Raw genomic sequence first — 15,610 nt, 5'->3', positions numbered from 1 at the left:
ACATTTTTTTTGTGAAGACGATGGTATTTAAAATGTGTTTTATGACAAGTTAGCTTATGAGCGGAGTGTAAAGTTGAGTGAATGTTTTCCAGAAGAATGTTATTAAGTTATTAATTTTATTGTATTTAATATAATTTTTTTTTTTTTTATATATATAGCTTAGGATTTATAATAACATTGTTTTATTACTATAGATAATTTTTGGGTAAATTTGTTTAAGTAGCGTATTTAAAATTTAGTTAGTCGTAAATAATATTGAAAAAACTGGTTTAACTAGTAATAAATTGAATTGCATAGAACTTAGATCATTAATAGGATTCATTACAGCAATTTATTAATAAGTAATATCGTGTATATATTTTAGGGAAGTATAATTATATACATATACCTAGTCAAAAAAAAAAAAAAGAAAAATGCATATATGCAATAAATTTAGCGTAGCATTTGATTTAATCAGTAAAAAACATTACCCTTTATATCTTATAGAACGCATTACTCTTAAAAACGTATTACGTTTAAAATAAGACGAATAGCGTTAAAGTGTTCAATCTTTAAAATTAGCTGTTAAGTAATGTTTTGTATTTAGTTTGACGAATTATTATTAGTAAATTAAAAATAAAATAAAATACAAAATTATTCTGAAACCATTTGAATTTGAATATGTCTTATAGTATTGTTAATTTCTATTTTAATAAAGTGTATCTCTAAGGCTAAGTTTTATGGCTACTAAAAAATAACAATTTTTTAGTAGATTATTTTCTGGTTAAACATATTTTTTCTGAGTGTGTTGAAATTTATTAAATTATATGTTGTTAATATGTAATAAATATTTTACCGGTAAAGAAGTATAAAATACAAATTTTATCATACAAGATGCTCAGTGAGAAAAAGACAAATGTTCCATAAAAAAAGTTTTTAATTTTGATTTTCCTTGATGAAATAGCATAGGTGTAAGTAGGTTTTTGAATAATAGTGTGCTACCAAATCATAATGGATTTTCAAAGTAAAAATTCATTTTTAGATAGGTGTTTAAATTTAATCTTTACACTACTACAAAAATATCATACAGATAGTTTAATAAAAATATTTTAGCAAAATTAGATCAAAATCTACCTAGTAGCGCTGCAATTTGTAAATCGAAATTTATAATCGTGAATGAATTATTTTATAACAAAATGTCATTTTTTTCCATACATATTTTCTGCAAGGTTTCAAAAACACATGAAAAGCACGGGTAATGTTACAACGGTGTACTCGTCTGACCCTAAATCCAGCTTTGGTCCTCTCATTATATTCAACATCCCAACGTAATTATAAGAAATAATTATTAAGTTCAGAAAAATCTTTTTTGTTTTTTTTTCGAGGAAAATGTAGTTAAAACATATTGTTAAAAATCCGATAAAAAAATTTAATTAAATTTTACATAAAGTCCACATGGTTTAGACAATCAGGTTTTTCCTTTTCGTGGAAAATTTATAATACTGCTGCTGTTTTAAAGCAACTCCATTTGTCTGGATTTCTCACAAATTATTTGATTGTAGACAAAATAATTGCATTTAAATTATTATACAAATCAATTTTTTTAATAATCACAAAATATTAAATTGAAATTTCAATGAAATAATCTACTAATACATAGTACTTTATTGTTCAATTAATGCTGTTCTATATATGTTACTAAGAAAAATAGACAAGCCATTTTCGTACGTTTCCAAATATTAAAAAAAATATATTTAATGTACGTTCTCTATTAATAGTTTCTATGGATACCATTTTTTATTTGTAAATTAGCAAAAATTTTTACTCTCAGGTTAACTTTGAGAATTTTTCGACTTTCAAGATTATCTTAAATTTTTTGAATTTTTCTCAAAGCCTGCGTCGTTGACAGTTTTCAGTTTTAATTATTTAAATTATTTGTAACGATGAGCTCAAAGACGCAAAAATTGTTTGGCAAACTCAAACGATTACGCGGAAAACCTAAAATTCCATTTAAGAAACAGACTCCTGTCAATAAAAACAAAAGTTTGATTGACAATCCTAATATTGAATCTATTAGTAAAATTACAGCAAAAGACAAGTCGAAGCGTTCGCATCGCAAATCTACTCGGTCTAATGCAGCTCCAGTAACTGAGGAAAACTCTGAACCGTTTGTCAAAGAAATAAAAAATATTGATCAATCACGTTCATCTTATTGGAGGGATCCATACGAAATACTCGCGGAACAGTCTTCGACACACATTGACGAATCATCTACGAAAAAAAAAATCGAGCATGACGATGAGACACATGTAGTGGAACGTCAAAAAAGTATGAAATAACAATTTTTTAATCATCGGATATATTTGTTATTTTTACAATAATAGTCATGATTAATTTGTTGATTTTTCTCTAATATTTTACCAGGTTATGAAAATATGGATAAACATCCATCTACTTCAGTTAAGTCGTCAGAACTGTATAATAGTTCACATTCATTAAAGAGGGCAAACACTTTTGACGGATATGAACCATCAAAGAAGTGTAGATACTCTAGTTGTGTAGAGTTTCATTCTAGTAAATATGGGCCACAAAATAGAGTGGTGTTGAAGATAAGGGCCACGTCTTCAACATCTGATTCAGATGACGAATCAAAAATTACAAATGATTCAGAAACTGACTATAATGGCAACGGTACAAAATTAATTTATACACTTTAATGAAAAAATGTATAATAATAATATTTTATTTCTTAAAATTCAACAGGACATCCCTCTAACAGAGCACGGCCTACAAACGCTCTGAACAAATGTAAATCGTCAAAAAAACTTGAATATTCAAGTAGTGTAGAGATTTACGTGGCGCAATCAGATGAATTAAAAGACAAAATAATATTAAAGATTTCAAAAATAAACTATTCGGATGATGATGATTCTTCTTCTAGCTCTGATTTTAGTTCTCATTCCGATTCTGATGATTCAGAACATGAATAAAATTTTAATAGTTCTATATTATTTTTTAACCCATCAAACAGTGCCCAAGGACATTTTTAATTGAGTTACCCTTTTACCTCCCTTATTTCATGTAATTAAATTGTTTAAACTTTTAAAACGTTCCTTTCATCATCCCTATTAAAATTATTAAATTATCCTTATTTTATATTTTGTATATATACAAAGAAAAAAACATGAACTGTACACATTTGTTATGTACAACCTAATTAATTTCATTGTTATAAATTTTGTTTTTTATTTCATTAAAAATTGTTTATTACTATATTTGTTTTTAATAAATTGATATGTTTATGAGAAATGTTTGTGTTTTAAAAACTGGTATGACTAGAAATATAAAGAAGTATTATTTTAGTCTATTTTAGTCTATTTTTCAAATGTCAAATCGATTTATAGAATTAATTTTACAAAGTAGGTTAGTTTTAACTTAAAAGAACATGTTTTGATATCGTACTCATTATGAGATGTGCGATCGAGAATTGATACTCGTCTGTCGAAATATTGGCTATTGGTCACGGTGTCTAAGGTAAGATATAGACAGTTAGCATTGGCGATCTCGAGCAGGCTACTAAAATATACCCCCCCTCAAAAAAAAGAGCATGATATGTTCTTTTAAATAGGATTATTGCAATTGTAAAGCAACTCATATTTATTGGATTTCGTACATGATTATAAAAAATACAAAAGTATTTTTTTCATTATTAAATCAATTACTGTTGATCAATATTTTATTTTGTGACTTATTACCCGTCTTTATATTACCGTCTCAATTGTCTGTCATAATAAATTGAGATCTTAGAAAATACACACTTTATAACTAAAAAGTCAAAACTATTATAGTTATGAAACGTAAGTTACCAAATAATTGTCTAAATCGTTTAATAGTATCACTAGAACTTAAAATTAAATCGTGCGTCATTAAATTTTTATGAAGACTCATCTTTTGTTTTAATGTTACACAACATACTAGTTATCAATAATTGTTTATTAGATACGCCTATAAAAACGTAGAATATTTTTTGAATAGACCTCAAGTATCGGTGTTTAGGTTTGTGTGCACAAACATAAGTGTCTTCTATCAAAAACGGCGTTTACACGAACAAGGCAATTCCATTAAACGCCTTGTTGTGTGTGAAACCTGGCGCGCTTCTACAAGTTGTAGTAGAGGTTTTAAATTACACGTGTGCTTCCTGCTGGCGTCTTTTGGAGTCCTGAAACCACTTTGGTTTCGTGAGTACTTATAATAGGATAGTATAATGATACATTTGTACGCGCGAGCACAACATAATTTCTCATTAGACCGAAAAATACGCATTTTATACTGTACGGCGGTGGCTACGCTATACGTGGAGTAGCTGACCGGTAAAATAGATAATATGGTAAATAATATATAATTATGTTAATAAGTACACGGATCTGGAAATAATGCTAATCGCCTCTACGTAATTCACAAGTGTATACTTACACCGTTTTTTCATAATCATTATCCACTATTATTTCATTTCGCTAGTGCAGCGTTCCACATTGGTGTAGGCTAATAAAAAGAAGTTTCAAAAAAAAGTGTGTGTTCCATTACAACGACGACAACGCAGTGTTCGTGGGCTCCGTAATTACTACTGAGTAACCGATAATCGCCGTATTGGACCGACATGATAATCGGTCGTTTACAGGGTACATCCGTGTAAAATAATTTAATGAACGAGGATGTAGGCGAAACGACGTCGGGTTAAATGGTGATTTTAAACGGGTTGTTTTTTTTTGTGTTCTATTACTTGTGCAATCATAATTACCGTCGTTTGGCTACCGTTTTGTATCTGAGTTGAGGTTCACGGTCTACCTAAAAGAGGCTTTTTGATGACTCAAGGGAATATATGGTCAAAAGTAGGTCACGGATTCGTGGGAAATATCAAATAAGGTTTATCAAATCAAGTAGAAGATATTTCAAATTTTTTTCTTTGTTGAACAATGTTTATTGGACATATTTATAAAATATGTTAGTTCGATGAACCGTTACTTAAACAATGTTTAGTTGTGAGTCTAACTACGAGCATTACATTTTTTCGAAATGTTCCCAAATTTTATTCAAACAGTATCGTAAAATTTGTTTTTTTAGAGTAGTGTAACATTAAAATATCCATTAATTAAATTACAATAGGGGTACATTGTGATGCACTTAGTAAAAAAAAACTAATTAACAAATGGACTAATTACTGTGTTATTAAATTTTCAATTTATATTTTAATACTCATTTATTTATTTTACCGAAATGGTATCTGTTTCTTTTTTATGTCGAAGAACAATTTATAATCAAAATTGTATTATTTAAATATTTCTGAAAAGTTTAATTAAACTGAAATATTTGAGAAAATAATACAGGTCAAACTAATAAATTATAAACAAATTTTCACACGGTTTTCTAAATACATAAGCTAGTTACGTGGAATAATGTATCAAAATTATATATTATTTCGAAAAACAGATACATTAAATTAATTTGATTAAAAAAGTGAATTTTTAAATACTTTTTTTTTGTTTCCACATAAATTATTATGCTATAATATAGTAAATTCAGTAAAAAATCAAACCAAAAGTTATACCCACATTTTCAAAATATTCACACGTTGAGGGTCAAATTACGTATAACCAAATCTTTTAGGTAGAACTACTCGTGAAGAGATTAATTTAAAAGATTTTACGCTAACATAAAAAAGTAAATATATCAATGAAAATTTAAATATTTATAGATAAAAAATGTATGCAATCATTCAAAGAAAGTTAGAAATTCGCTTTGAAAATGTGATCGGTATTATAATGGTAGAATTTTTTATTATTTTAAATTATATCGGCGGAATAATTAACAAAATGTATATTTTTTACGAATGAATATTTTACAATTCACTTATGTTGACAATTAGTCGTTAACTTTGTTTATAATTTAAAACAAACGCGTTATCACAAATTTGAGTTTATTAAATTTGAATATTCAGCTGATATATGTTTTTATATAATTAATATTATATTAATTATAAATTTAATTAACAATAAGTTCAAATAAAAGTAATAATAAAATACAGATGTAAGTAAAAATTAAAAATGTTTACACATTTTTGCTAGCGTTTGTATCATGTAAGTTTTATAAAAAATATGAATTAAAATGCCAATTTAATGGAAATTACTAGCCGTGCTATTTAATTGGATCATTTGTTCCTGTGTTTAGAGCTTAGGTAATTTACAACAGTTGTGCACAAGTCGCATATTGGATGAGACCTGGCCTGTTACCAAACAATGAATGTGTTTAACAATGGTCGTTTTAGATGAAGTCTGTATAATGTGTACACAACTATACGCGTATTATTCCATAAAACCTGGTCCTGACACCGTGTCTGAGTTATTTTGTTGCTGTATACAAAAGAAATAACAAAATACGTTTATAACAATGTAATTTTAATAACACTTAGAGTTTCACTGACCATTTATTTTTATTTATTAACATTCTGGTATTAATAAAGACAGTACCCGGTGTGTGGGAGGTGTCTATACGACAACCATTCCAGCATAATGAGATAATTTTTAAAAAGATTGAGCGTGTTTAGTATGTATTAGATTTGCACACGACACATTACTGAACATTTATAATACATAGAACAACCGTAGTACCAAAAATGTTGTAGGAGAGTGGATACCTCATAGGAAATAATTTTGAGCTTAATGTAATAATAAAATCAAAGTTTGTACAGATGGCTGGAAAATAGTACCACCGAGGAGGAGTATTTTGAAATTTACTGAAAGTTTTTACAGATAAAATTGAGTGGCCAATGAAAACGACACCTAATATGACTTTGTTGTTTTTTCATGTACAGTATTTGTGAAACGTCCGATCTGTCATCTTACCTACTTAGGGACTTCGTAAGAGTGCGGTCCGATGACGCGGAAGCGACCGGCTCCGTGTGTTTATGTCTATTGAAACAACATTATACGGAGAGCGGGTGACGTTTTGTGGACGTGTATAATAAGTGCGTTGTATATGATGTGTAACCGGTACTACGGGCATTATGTTATTATATTATATGGTCGTTTTCGTGTTCGTATTTATCCCCTAAACAGACAATCCGTTTTTTGGGTGGTCCGTGTCAAAAGGCATATATTGTAGTGGTGTCAGTGCATTGGTAGCTGCCGCCATTATTAGAGAAAAAATATATAACCTTTTCGATGACCGACATAGTTTATGGTTGAAAAACCGACGTGTTAGCCGCGTTTCCGCGTCCTTTGAAGGAAAAGAGCCGCCATAGGAATCTGCACTTACTCAGTGGTTTTAATGTAACTTGTACAGTGTCTCGAGAATCCTTGAAATACTCGTGATTCCAATTATTACTTAGTCTTCAATCCGCGACCATATTCAGCGAAATTTCAAGAGAGATGCAAAGAAAACATTAAATTTGTGGACGTTATTGAAAAGATGACTCTTGTGTCGCAATAAAATAATAAAGCACATATTTACCTTTATTATATTTATATATAAGACCCGCATTTTAATGCATTTTGTATTTCTTTAAACGATTAACTTAGTTGATGCTCTCCAAGCACAACATTCGATTTATGTAATGGAAAATTAAAAAACAAAACGTTTTATGCAATTTTTAAGATTTTTTTGTCATTTTTTAGGTTATTTTTATAAGTCAAATTTAATAAAGTTTTTAAGCATATTTTTCATGTTTTTTAAAATATTTAAGTTCGAGCCCTATTTATAAGTATTATAAAGAAAGAAAACCTGGGGACCGGTTGTAAAATAATTGTCGGGCAAAAAAGTGAAACATTGGTTGGTTTTACATCGTTCTGTGCAACATTATAACTACAATATTGCACTTATGAATTTGGTAACATTTAATACAATTTCGAAATTTTTTTCTCTGTATTTTGCTTAGTCAAGGGATATCAAATAAAATTTCAACATTTTTACATTTAATTTTTAAAATAACTTTTTTGACGTAATTAACTATTTTTAATAAAATTCTACATTATTATAGATAATCTCACGTAGAAAGTCTTTGCCAAATGTATTTGATTTTTAAACGTTCGGATGAACGCATATGGATATGTTTTTGATATTTCCAACCCTTCGAGGGTCGTATTATTTCTAATAACAATAATATTATGCGATTTCCGGATTCAGTTTCAACAACGAGTCGTTTTGTATTTACTATGTTTGAAAAAATACCGCCAATACCTTTCATATTGATTTCAACTGACATTTCGTTAAATTGACCGAGTGTCGCCGCTCCGGACGTGTGAACTATGAAACCTGAAATTGTAATTGAAAAGAATTTTTACCGATACCTAATAGTAGACATTTCTATAGTCCCACAGTTAAAGTAAATAGTGGTTTGCACTTTTGTTCAATTTTTGAATGTACCTAGTTTTTGTTACGCATTTATTTTTGGATTTCTTCAAAAATACCAATCTTGTTTAAATAACACTTCATATTTCTGGTATTTGGATAGTACTTTTATTGTATTCAGTTTAAATAATATGCGATAATTCACACATAAAAAAACAGCATTTACTATTCATTACGATAACTTGGACTAATAATTATAATTGATTCTAATTTAATAACTTAAAATGAAGTTATCTTTTAAGCCTTCTAAATCCTTTAATACGTACAATAAAGGATTTAAAATTTTATGTAATAATAGAAACTATAAAATGAGTTTAATTTTCATAGTTTACTATTTTATTGATTATAATAATTTTTTTAAAAGGTATAATATACATTACATATAATAAATAGATGCATATTACTGGAAAATTGTATGAAATGATAATTACATTCATGTACTGAGCTTAATATAATCTTTAATATTTGCTTTTAAGAATAGATGATTCACAAACCAGTTTAAAACTAATCTGGTCGTTAACCATTGGTGTCATGAAAATCTATATAAATCCTCTTGTAGAACAACAATGTTTGGTATGTTTTATATGCCACACACATTTTATTTTCCAATTTTTTATAATTAGAAGTAAGATTATAATTTGAACTGAGTGTCCTAATATCAGTCGTTGAGGAATGTGTCATTTAAAAGTGATCCTGGATTAATTAAATTTGTACATTATATTGAAAAGCGCTAAAAATGTTTTTGAAAAAATGAAAACAATGTTTTTTTAATCGTATCAACATTTTTCAATGTGTGATAAATTACTGTAATTTTTATTAGTACTAGAATTTTGTACATATCTTTATAATTTATAATTAACACTCTTATGGGTGTTAATTATAAATAAACTAATAAATAAAAAAGTTATTTATGACGGAATAATTGTTTTCATTAAAATATGCAATACCTTAATATATTGATTAATATTTTTTAATAGTACATAGAGTCAATTTTTGTTTTACAACATTCAATGATTTTCTATAGTTAATTATTGATATTTCTCTTGCACAAATAAAATTTCTATACGAAAGAATACATTCGAATATAAGTTATCATAAATAACTACAATTATTAGTAAAACACAATAAATCATAATAAAAATTAACATTTTTTAATTATAAACTATTTTGTTAGAACTGATGTATTTACGACCGTTATTTGTTCCCAAAAATTGTTTAATTTCAGGTTAACTAATATACAAATGCTAATAGCAAATTTTGTTAATTAGAATAACATCAGTGGTATTTTTAATGCGATAACCTTTTTATTTAATTCATTGGAATAATCTATTGATTTTTAGTTTGATTAATGAGTTATTAAAGTCGTAATAGAACTTCTTATGAACAGTTTTGCATGACCTTAATAAAATAAACCTCATTAGTGTATTAAAATATATGTAATAAATTATACTAATATATGTGAAATGAATTTTGAATATTATTAAATCACGTGTATAACGGTAATAAAATATTAATTTATACTGGCTAAGCTAATTTAGTAAAAATGTCGACGACTTAAAAAATGTAATAAAATAAATTGTGAAGATTATACCAAATTAATTTTTTTATATGAATAAAAATCAATTTGAAGTAAATAACTTTAATATGTTTTTGTTGTAAAATTATATAAATAAATAATAGTGTAATTTATTTATTATGCCTCCAATAAATAAAAATATCTCAGAGAAGGAGATTTAAGTATACTTCATTTTTTTTCTTTTATATTAGCTCCAATAACTCAGCGTTTTTGTACGATGAAAAAAGAAATGGATCAATATTTATTAATTTATTGATAAAGTTTATCATGACAAGTAATTTTATTAGAATTTTATTTCACACGATTATATATTAAGGCATTTGATTGTCCAAAGGTTTTTTTATAAAGGTAATATAACAGTATATGCTTAAATATTTTTATAATTTTCGTAAGAATTAAATAATATATGGGTATGTATATACGCTAATATATATTTTTATAGACATACAATGTATAAAAAATATGTATATTTACACCTGCAGTATGAAAATTGTAAGTTGTAATTTATAGACAAGTGTAAATTCAAATTATCAATCAAACGTGTTTACTTTCTTACTAAGCATTATATACTGATTATATTATCATGCAACTCTAAATTACAAAAGATATCTAAGAACTTAAGTTATTTTATTGATTAATATGAATATAATTACAAATAAAGAACCAAATTATAGCTAAATGTTCAACTGTTCTCATTGCAAGCTGAATTACTGAAAATTCTTGTGTTTTAAAATTTTTTTTAGACAAAAAAAATTTCACTTATTCGTGTTTTATAATTGATTGGTATATTATAAGATATTAATATTTGGTTAAGTTTAGATAAGATTATTAAAATTGCTTAGGTACAGTAATGGACTACGTTTAAAACATTATTTTTATTATTTTTGTCTAATAAAAAAAAATCTTTTTGAATAACAAAATTATTATTTTTTAGCCTTTTTCTTATAAATAAAAATTTATTGGTCAATAACAAACTTTAAAACAAGTATTTATTGATTTACAACTATTTTGATACATAGAGTATGCATTATTAATGTAGACCAGTAAGAGCTGTACTACACATGCAAAATAATTATTTTAAAATTTTTAGTTAAAAAACAAAATAATTTTATTTTTATTTATCTATTTTTGTTAGAAATAAATAATAAAAATTATGTTTTACATCTAGTCCAAAATTAAAATTAATTAAAAATTTTTTAATGATATAACAACAGATTGGGACGTCCCGTATAAAATAATTGTTATTTGTAAATGGTTCAGTTTTATAAACATCAATTTAATTATATTGTATTTATTAATTATTATTTATTGCCATGGTAGTAATTTTAACCTCGCATATTAAAATCTGTTGCACTATTTACTGTGATGTACTCATAAGTCATATCCTAAAAAATATAATACTTTTTTTTTAATTTCTTCTTTTCTTCCTAGGTAATTTAGTTGCTCTTATTTTATTATTTTAACAATGGCTCTATGAGCGCCTCCTTTGTACCTTAAGGCATATTCATGTCCATAATTCAACTAACAATTAAAACAAACATACGTTTTCTCTAGTGTATAATTTATGAATTAAAAATGATCTTCAGATGTCAGTTGATAAAACTCATGTCTATGTTTATAAATATTAGTTATTAATATTAATTATATTTAATTCTATATATTCGACTGTAATTGGAATACATCTGGTTGTAAGAAAAGAAAACATAAAAAGCGTTTGCAATAAATTGGTAATTTTATTTGTAAAAAATTGTTCGCTGATATGACTTGTTACTTAATGATCATGACTTTAGGAAAATTATTTATACAGGGGTTAAATCACAAAGCTGTTTTGTGAAGTCATAAATAAAAATCTCATTTATTTTTAACAAATTTTATTATTTTTTTTTATTATAATTTACTTACAATAGTAAATAAATGTGGAAATTTTAGTCTTAACGATTTAGAAGGGAAGAAAATATGGTTTAAAAGTATTTTCTCGAGGATAAAAATATCCAATTACTTGTATGTCTAAATTTATGAAAATGGAAATTTTGTAAATTTGTTTATCTTAAACCAGAACTCTAGTAATTATTACGTCGACAAAATGGGATTAAGGCAATTGATACGTTTGAATGTTTTATTATGGAATGACAATATTTTGGAATCGTAAAGAGATTTATACATCTAAAAACGGGGACGCGTCATTATTTTGAACAAGGTAATTTAAGCCGTTTCGATTTTAAACTCTTATACATATTCATTACAATATTAAAGGTATATATGGACATTATAAGCGTATAATACATATCACATTAAACTCCACTACGGCGATTGTGTGCTTATGACTATCTCTGCATGGCATCGGGTCCGTCGACAATGACACAATCTCCCAGGACATACAACAGATGTTAAGTCGCGATAATCTCATGTCCGACGGCTTGTTAACTCCGAGATAATTGGTCTATCAAAATATAATATGGTCCTATTTAACCACCCCGGACTGTTTTTACGTGGGTTTTTATGTCGTTCCTAACGGAGGCAGAGAGAGACAGACGGTAATATAATAACGACCAAGGAAAAAAATCATATAACTCAGTAACATTGTTATTATATCTTCTTAATACACACACACACACGCGCTCGTTTAATAAATATAATATTTATACACATTGGGTTAAAATACGATTTCGTGTTATTTTTTTGTTCCTGCGTACACACACAGTCACAGTTATATACACTAAGTGTGTATAATACTTCTTCGCCGACCGTCTTTACGGTCCATGTACAAATGCGGTCCAACTCAATTATCTCGTTGGAATCATTCTCTCATATTAACACGACGCGCGGACGACCGCGACGATTGCCAGCCAGCCGCTCGCACTCAAACACAAGCGGACGGCAACATTTCACTGTCATAAACAGGTATTTCTACATAATTATACGCTATTCGATACTTCTCGACACGTATTGAACAAAAAAAAATGATAAAAAAAACTCCTTATTTATATATAATATATCCCTTGTTACCCCTTCTTCATACACCTTCGCTAATATCGTTTTTTTTTTTATAAATTATTTTTTCATTGTCGTTTAATACAATTGTATTGTTATTGTTATTACATATACGTGCACGAACAACATATGAGCATCGCGAATACTTTGCACACTCTTTGATGATTAAACGGGACGTAATAAATAACATACACATTCACTTAGATAGGTCTATACAAAGATGTACGGCCATTAATTTTTCTTAGCACGAGTTAACGGGTCAAGCAGATCAAGAGATCTCTACTCTGGTAGATGTAACATATAAAAATGTACAATTTATATACTTAATTACTATGTTAGATTGAAATTATTTTCTACTCGTGTGTCAGTTCGAAAGCATTACGGCCAAACGCCGCAGGATTTATAATTTTTGTTTTTATTTTACTAATAACGGCTGTATAATTTTGAGTATAGGTAATGATAAATATAATATACTAGCAGCGTTTTAGAAAAGTCCAGTCTTTTGGCAGATATTCTATTAGAAGTCAAACCAGTTTAGTCAAACGGAAGACAGTTATTTTTTAAAATTGATATTATTCATTGTGGTACTGTAGGGTTAACTTATTGTACGTCATTCATTGGTCAATAATTATGTATTTCGTAAAGCGTAACAATGCACGTGATAAATAGAAATTCATAAAAATAATTTAACAACCTCAATTATAATTTTACACGTAAACTACAAACATAAAATATACGTTCATTTCAAATAAATGGCAACCATATTAAAGTTATAAAATATTAGTTACTATTTTGGGATTAAAATTTAACTCTAGAACAAATTTTACCAAGTATTTTATTTGATTTCGATACTTTTACAAATGGGCGTTACTGGCGACTGAAAGCACCTATAAATCTAAAGAAGTATCATTTGTTTTTTAAACTACATAATATTTCAACGTAAATAACAATAATGATAGTGATTTTAAGTTGATTATAAATCAATGTATAGGCGTGTAAACGATTAAAACGTATTTGTAAACGTCGCTCCTATAAAAACGAGATAGAAATGTTATTTTAATTAGTTACTATGGTGGACAGGTTTAAATACGACTGTTGGCAGTATTAAACTTCATTTATAATATTCCAATAAAATATTCAAGTTTTCCAATTATAGCTGAAGTACATGATCTTGAGTTGTACCACGTATTTAAATGTTTTTATAGTTTTTATTATGTTTATATAATTTTTCAGGAAATATGAATATGAGCTTTAATCACATTTGTTCAGTCTTTCAGATCAAATTTACAATTATTTTTTGTTTATGAGTAAATAGCTTAGTTGATTAGCACATACTGAATAAAAAAGCTCTGTTTTATGTTCAACCAATAATGGTAATACAAGAACATTTATTCTAAAATTAGCATAAACAACTTTTTTACTTTTCGATTTCAATAACCTACCATTCTATCGACTAATTACAATTGAATATTTTTATTTTTTGTTTAACATAAATTTGTTAAATGTCTTAACTAATAATTTACAAAAGAAATTTTGAAATATTTATTTTCAACAATAATTTTACTAAGAAATATTAACCATTGACAAAACTATTATTTATGTTATTGTAAAAATTAAAAACTGATTGATTATTTGAGAGAAAACGGCAATTATCTATTTCTATAAATTATTCAGGCGAGCAAAAAAAAAGACAAATACTTATCTTTTTAATGATAAAACAAAAGTAGACACTTAATATTTAGAAATGAAAACATTTTTTACTGAATGAATTTCTTTTCTCAATGCTATTGCTAATGAGCTATTATATTATACTATGAGCTAGCACTGTTTATCCTTGTCCGTTTATTTACTTTAAAAAAAATTTAAACATTTGTACTATACAGTCAGCATATATTTAGTTATTCTTCGGGGTAAAACATTTGATATTACATAACTAATACAAAAATATATCCATTAGGGGTTTGTTTTGAAACAAAAATAAAGGAATTAAATTAAATTAGCATTTTTCAAAAAAAAATTTCCCTTTTTATATTCACATATATTTTTTTGATGTGCTTAGAAAGACTTTGGTTATAAAATAGGAGTCGTGTCTATGTATTTTTTAGTACACAAAATGGACTTAATTACAGCTTATCGACCAATACCGCCCTCACTATTGCCTCCAGTGTGTTTTTTAGGTTATTTTTACTCGTGACTAGAATAAAAAAAGAAATAAAGTCATACGTTTATGTAAATGTTTCGGCACCCGGACGAGTTTCATTACTACATAATATTCCACACAACAATACTTTTTAGTAACCAAATATTATACAATAACACGATATTTAGAAACTCGTTCCAGCGTCTGTTTATCTTTCTAAGAACACAACCTTCACAGTCAATTTTATTTATTATATTAATGAACGTTTTTAAGTTTAATTGGGACTGCCGCCGGGAGGCCACTGACGTGCACATGACGTATGCTTGTTATATATAATTTTCAATTTGAAATTGTTGGTACACGATGCATTTTTACTGGATATAATTAGAAATTATCCTTAATATTTCATTTAATGTAAAACGTACGAAAAAACTTTTTTGCAATTTCACGCAAGTAATTTATAAAATATAATAAAACACTACAGTGTTCATGATCTGGTGTAATTTCGCCAATGATAAACT

At 27.0% G+C, this 15,610-nt stretch overlaps 2 protein-coding genes across 2 annotated transcripts in view; both read left to right on the top strand.

Annotated features, from left to right (window-relative positions):
• LOC126901721 (uncharacterized) overlaps positions 1 to 15,610 on the top strand; it is a 116,933-nt gene that overhangs the window by 35,483 nt on the left and 65,840 nt on the right. The gene's annotated exons all lie outside the window — the stretch shown is intronic.
• On the top strand, positions 1,923 to 3,009 carry LOC126902116 (dentin sialophosphoprotein-like). The gene is made up of 3 exons (XM_050679141.1): positions 1,923 to 2,307; positions 2,404 to 2,670; positions 2,743 to 3,009. The coding sequence occupies exons 1-3, from the start codon at positions 1,923 to 1,925 to the stop codon at positions 2,967 to 2,969; spliced, it is 879 nt and encodes a 292-aa protein (XP_050535098.1). The 3' UTR covers positions 2,970 to 3,009.

The sequence above is a fragment of the Daktulosphaira vitifoliae genome, unplaced genomic scaffold (assembly GCF_025091365.1).
Source record: "Daktulosphaira vitifoliae isolate Bord-2020 unplaced genomic scaffold, ASM2509136v1 Scaffold_3, whole genome shotgun sequence".
NCBI lineage: Eukaryota > Metazoa > Arthropoda > Insecta > Hemiptera > Phylloxeridae > Daktulosphaira > Daktulosphaira vitifoliae.
This window is presented reverse-complemented; position numbering and strand designations above follow the sequence as displayed.

Excerpts from the sequence above, each read along its gene's own strand:
- LOC126902116 (XM_050679141.1), top strand. The coding sequence starts at position 1,923 with ATGAGCTCAAAGACGCAAAAATTGTTTGGCAAACTCAAACGATTACGC. Across the intron at positions 2,308-2,403 it reads TGTAGTGGAACGTCAAAAAA|GTTATGAAAATATGGATAAA; the intron begins GTATGAAATAAC and ends ATATTTTACCAG. Across the intron at positions 2,671-2,742 it reads AACTGACTATAATGGCAACG|GACATCCCTCTAACAGAGCA; the intron begins GTACAAAATTAA and ends AAAATTCAACAG.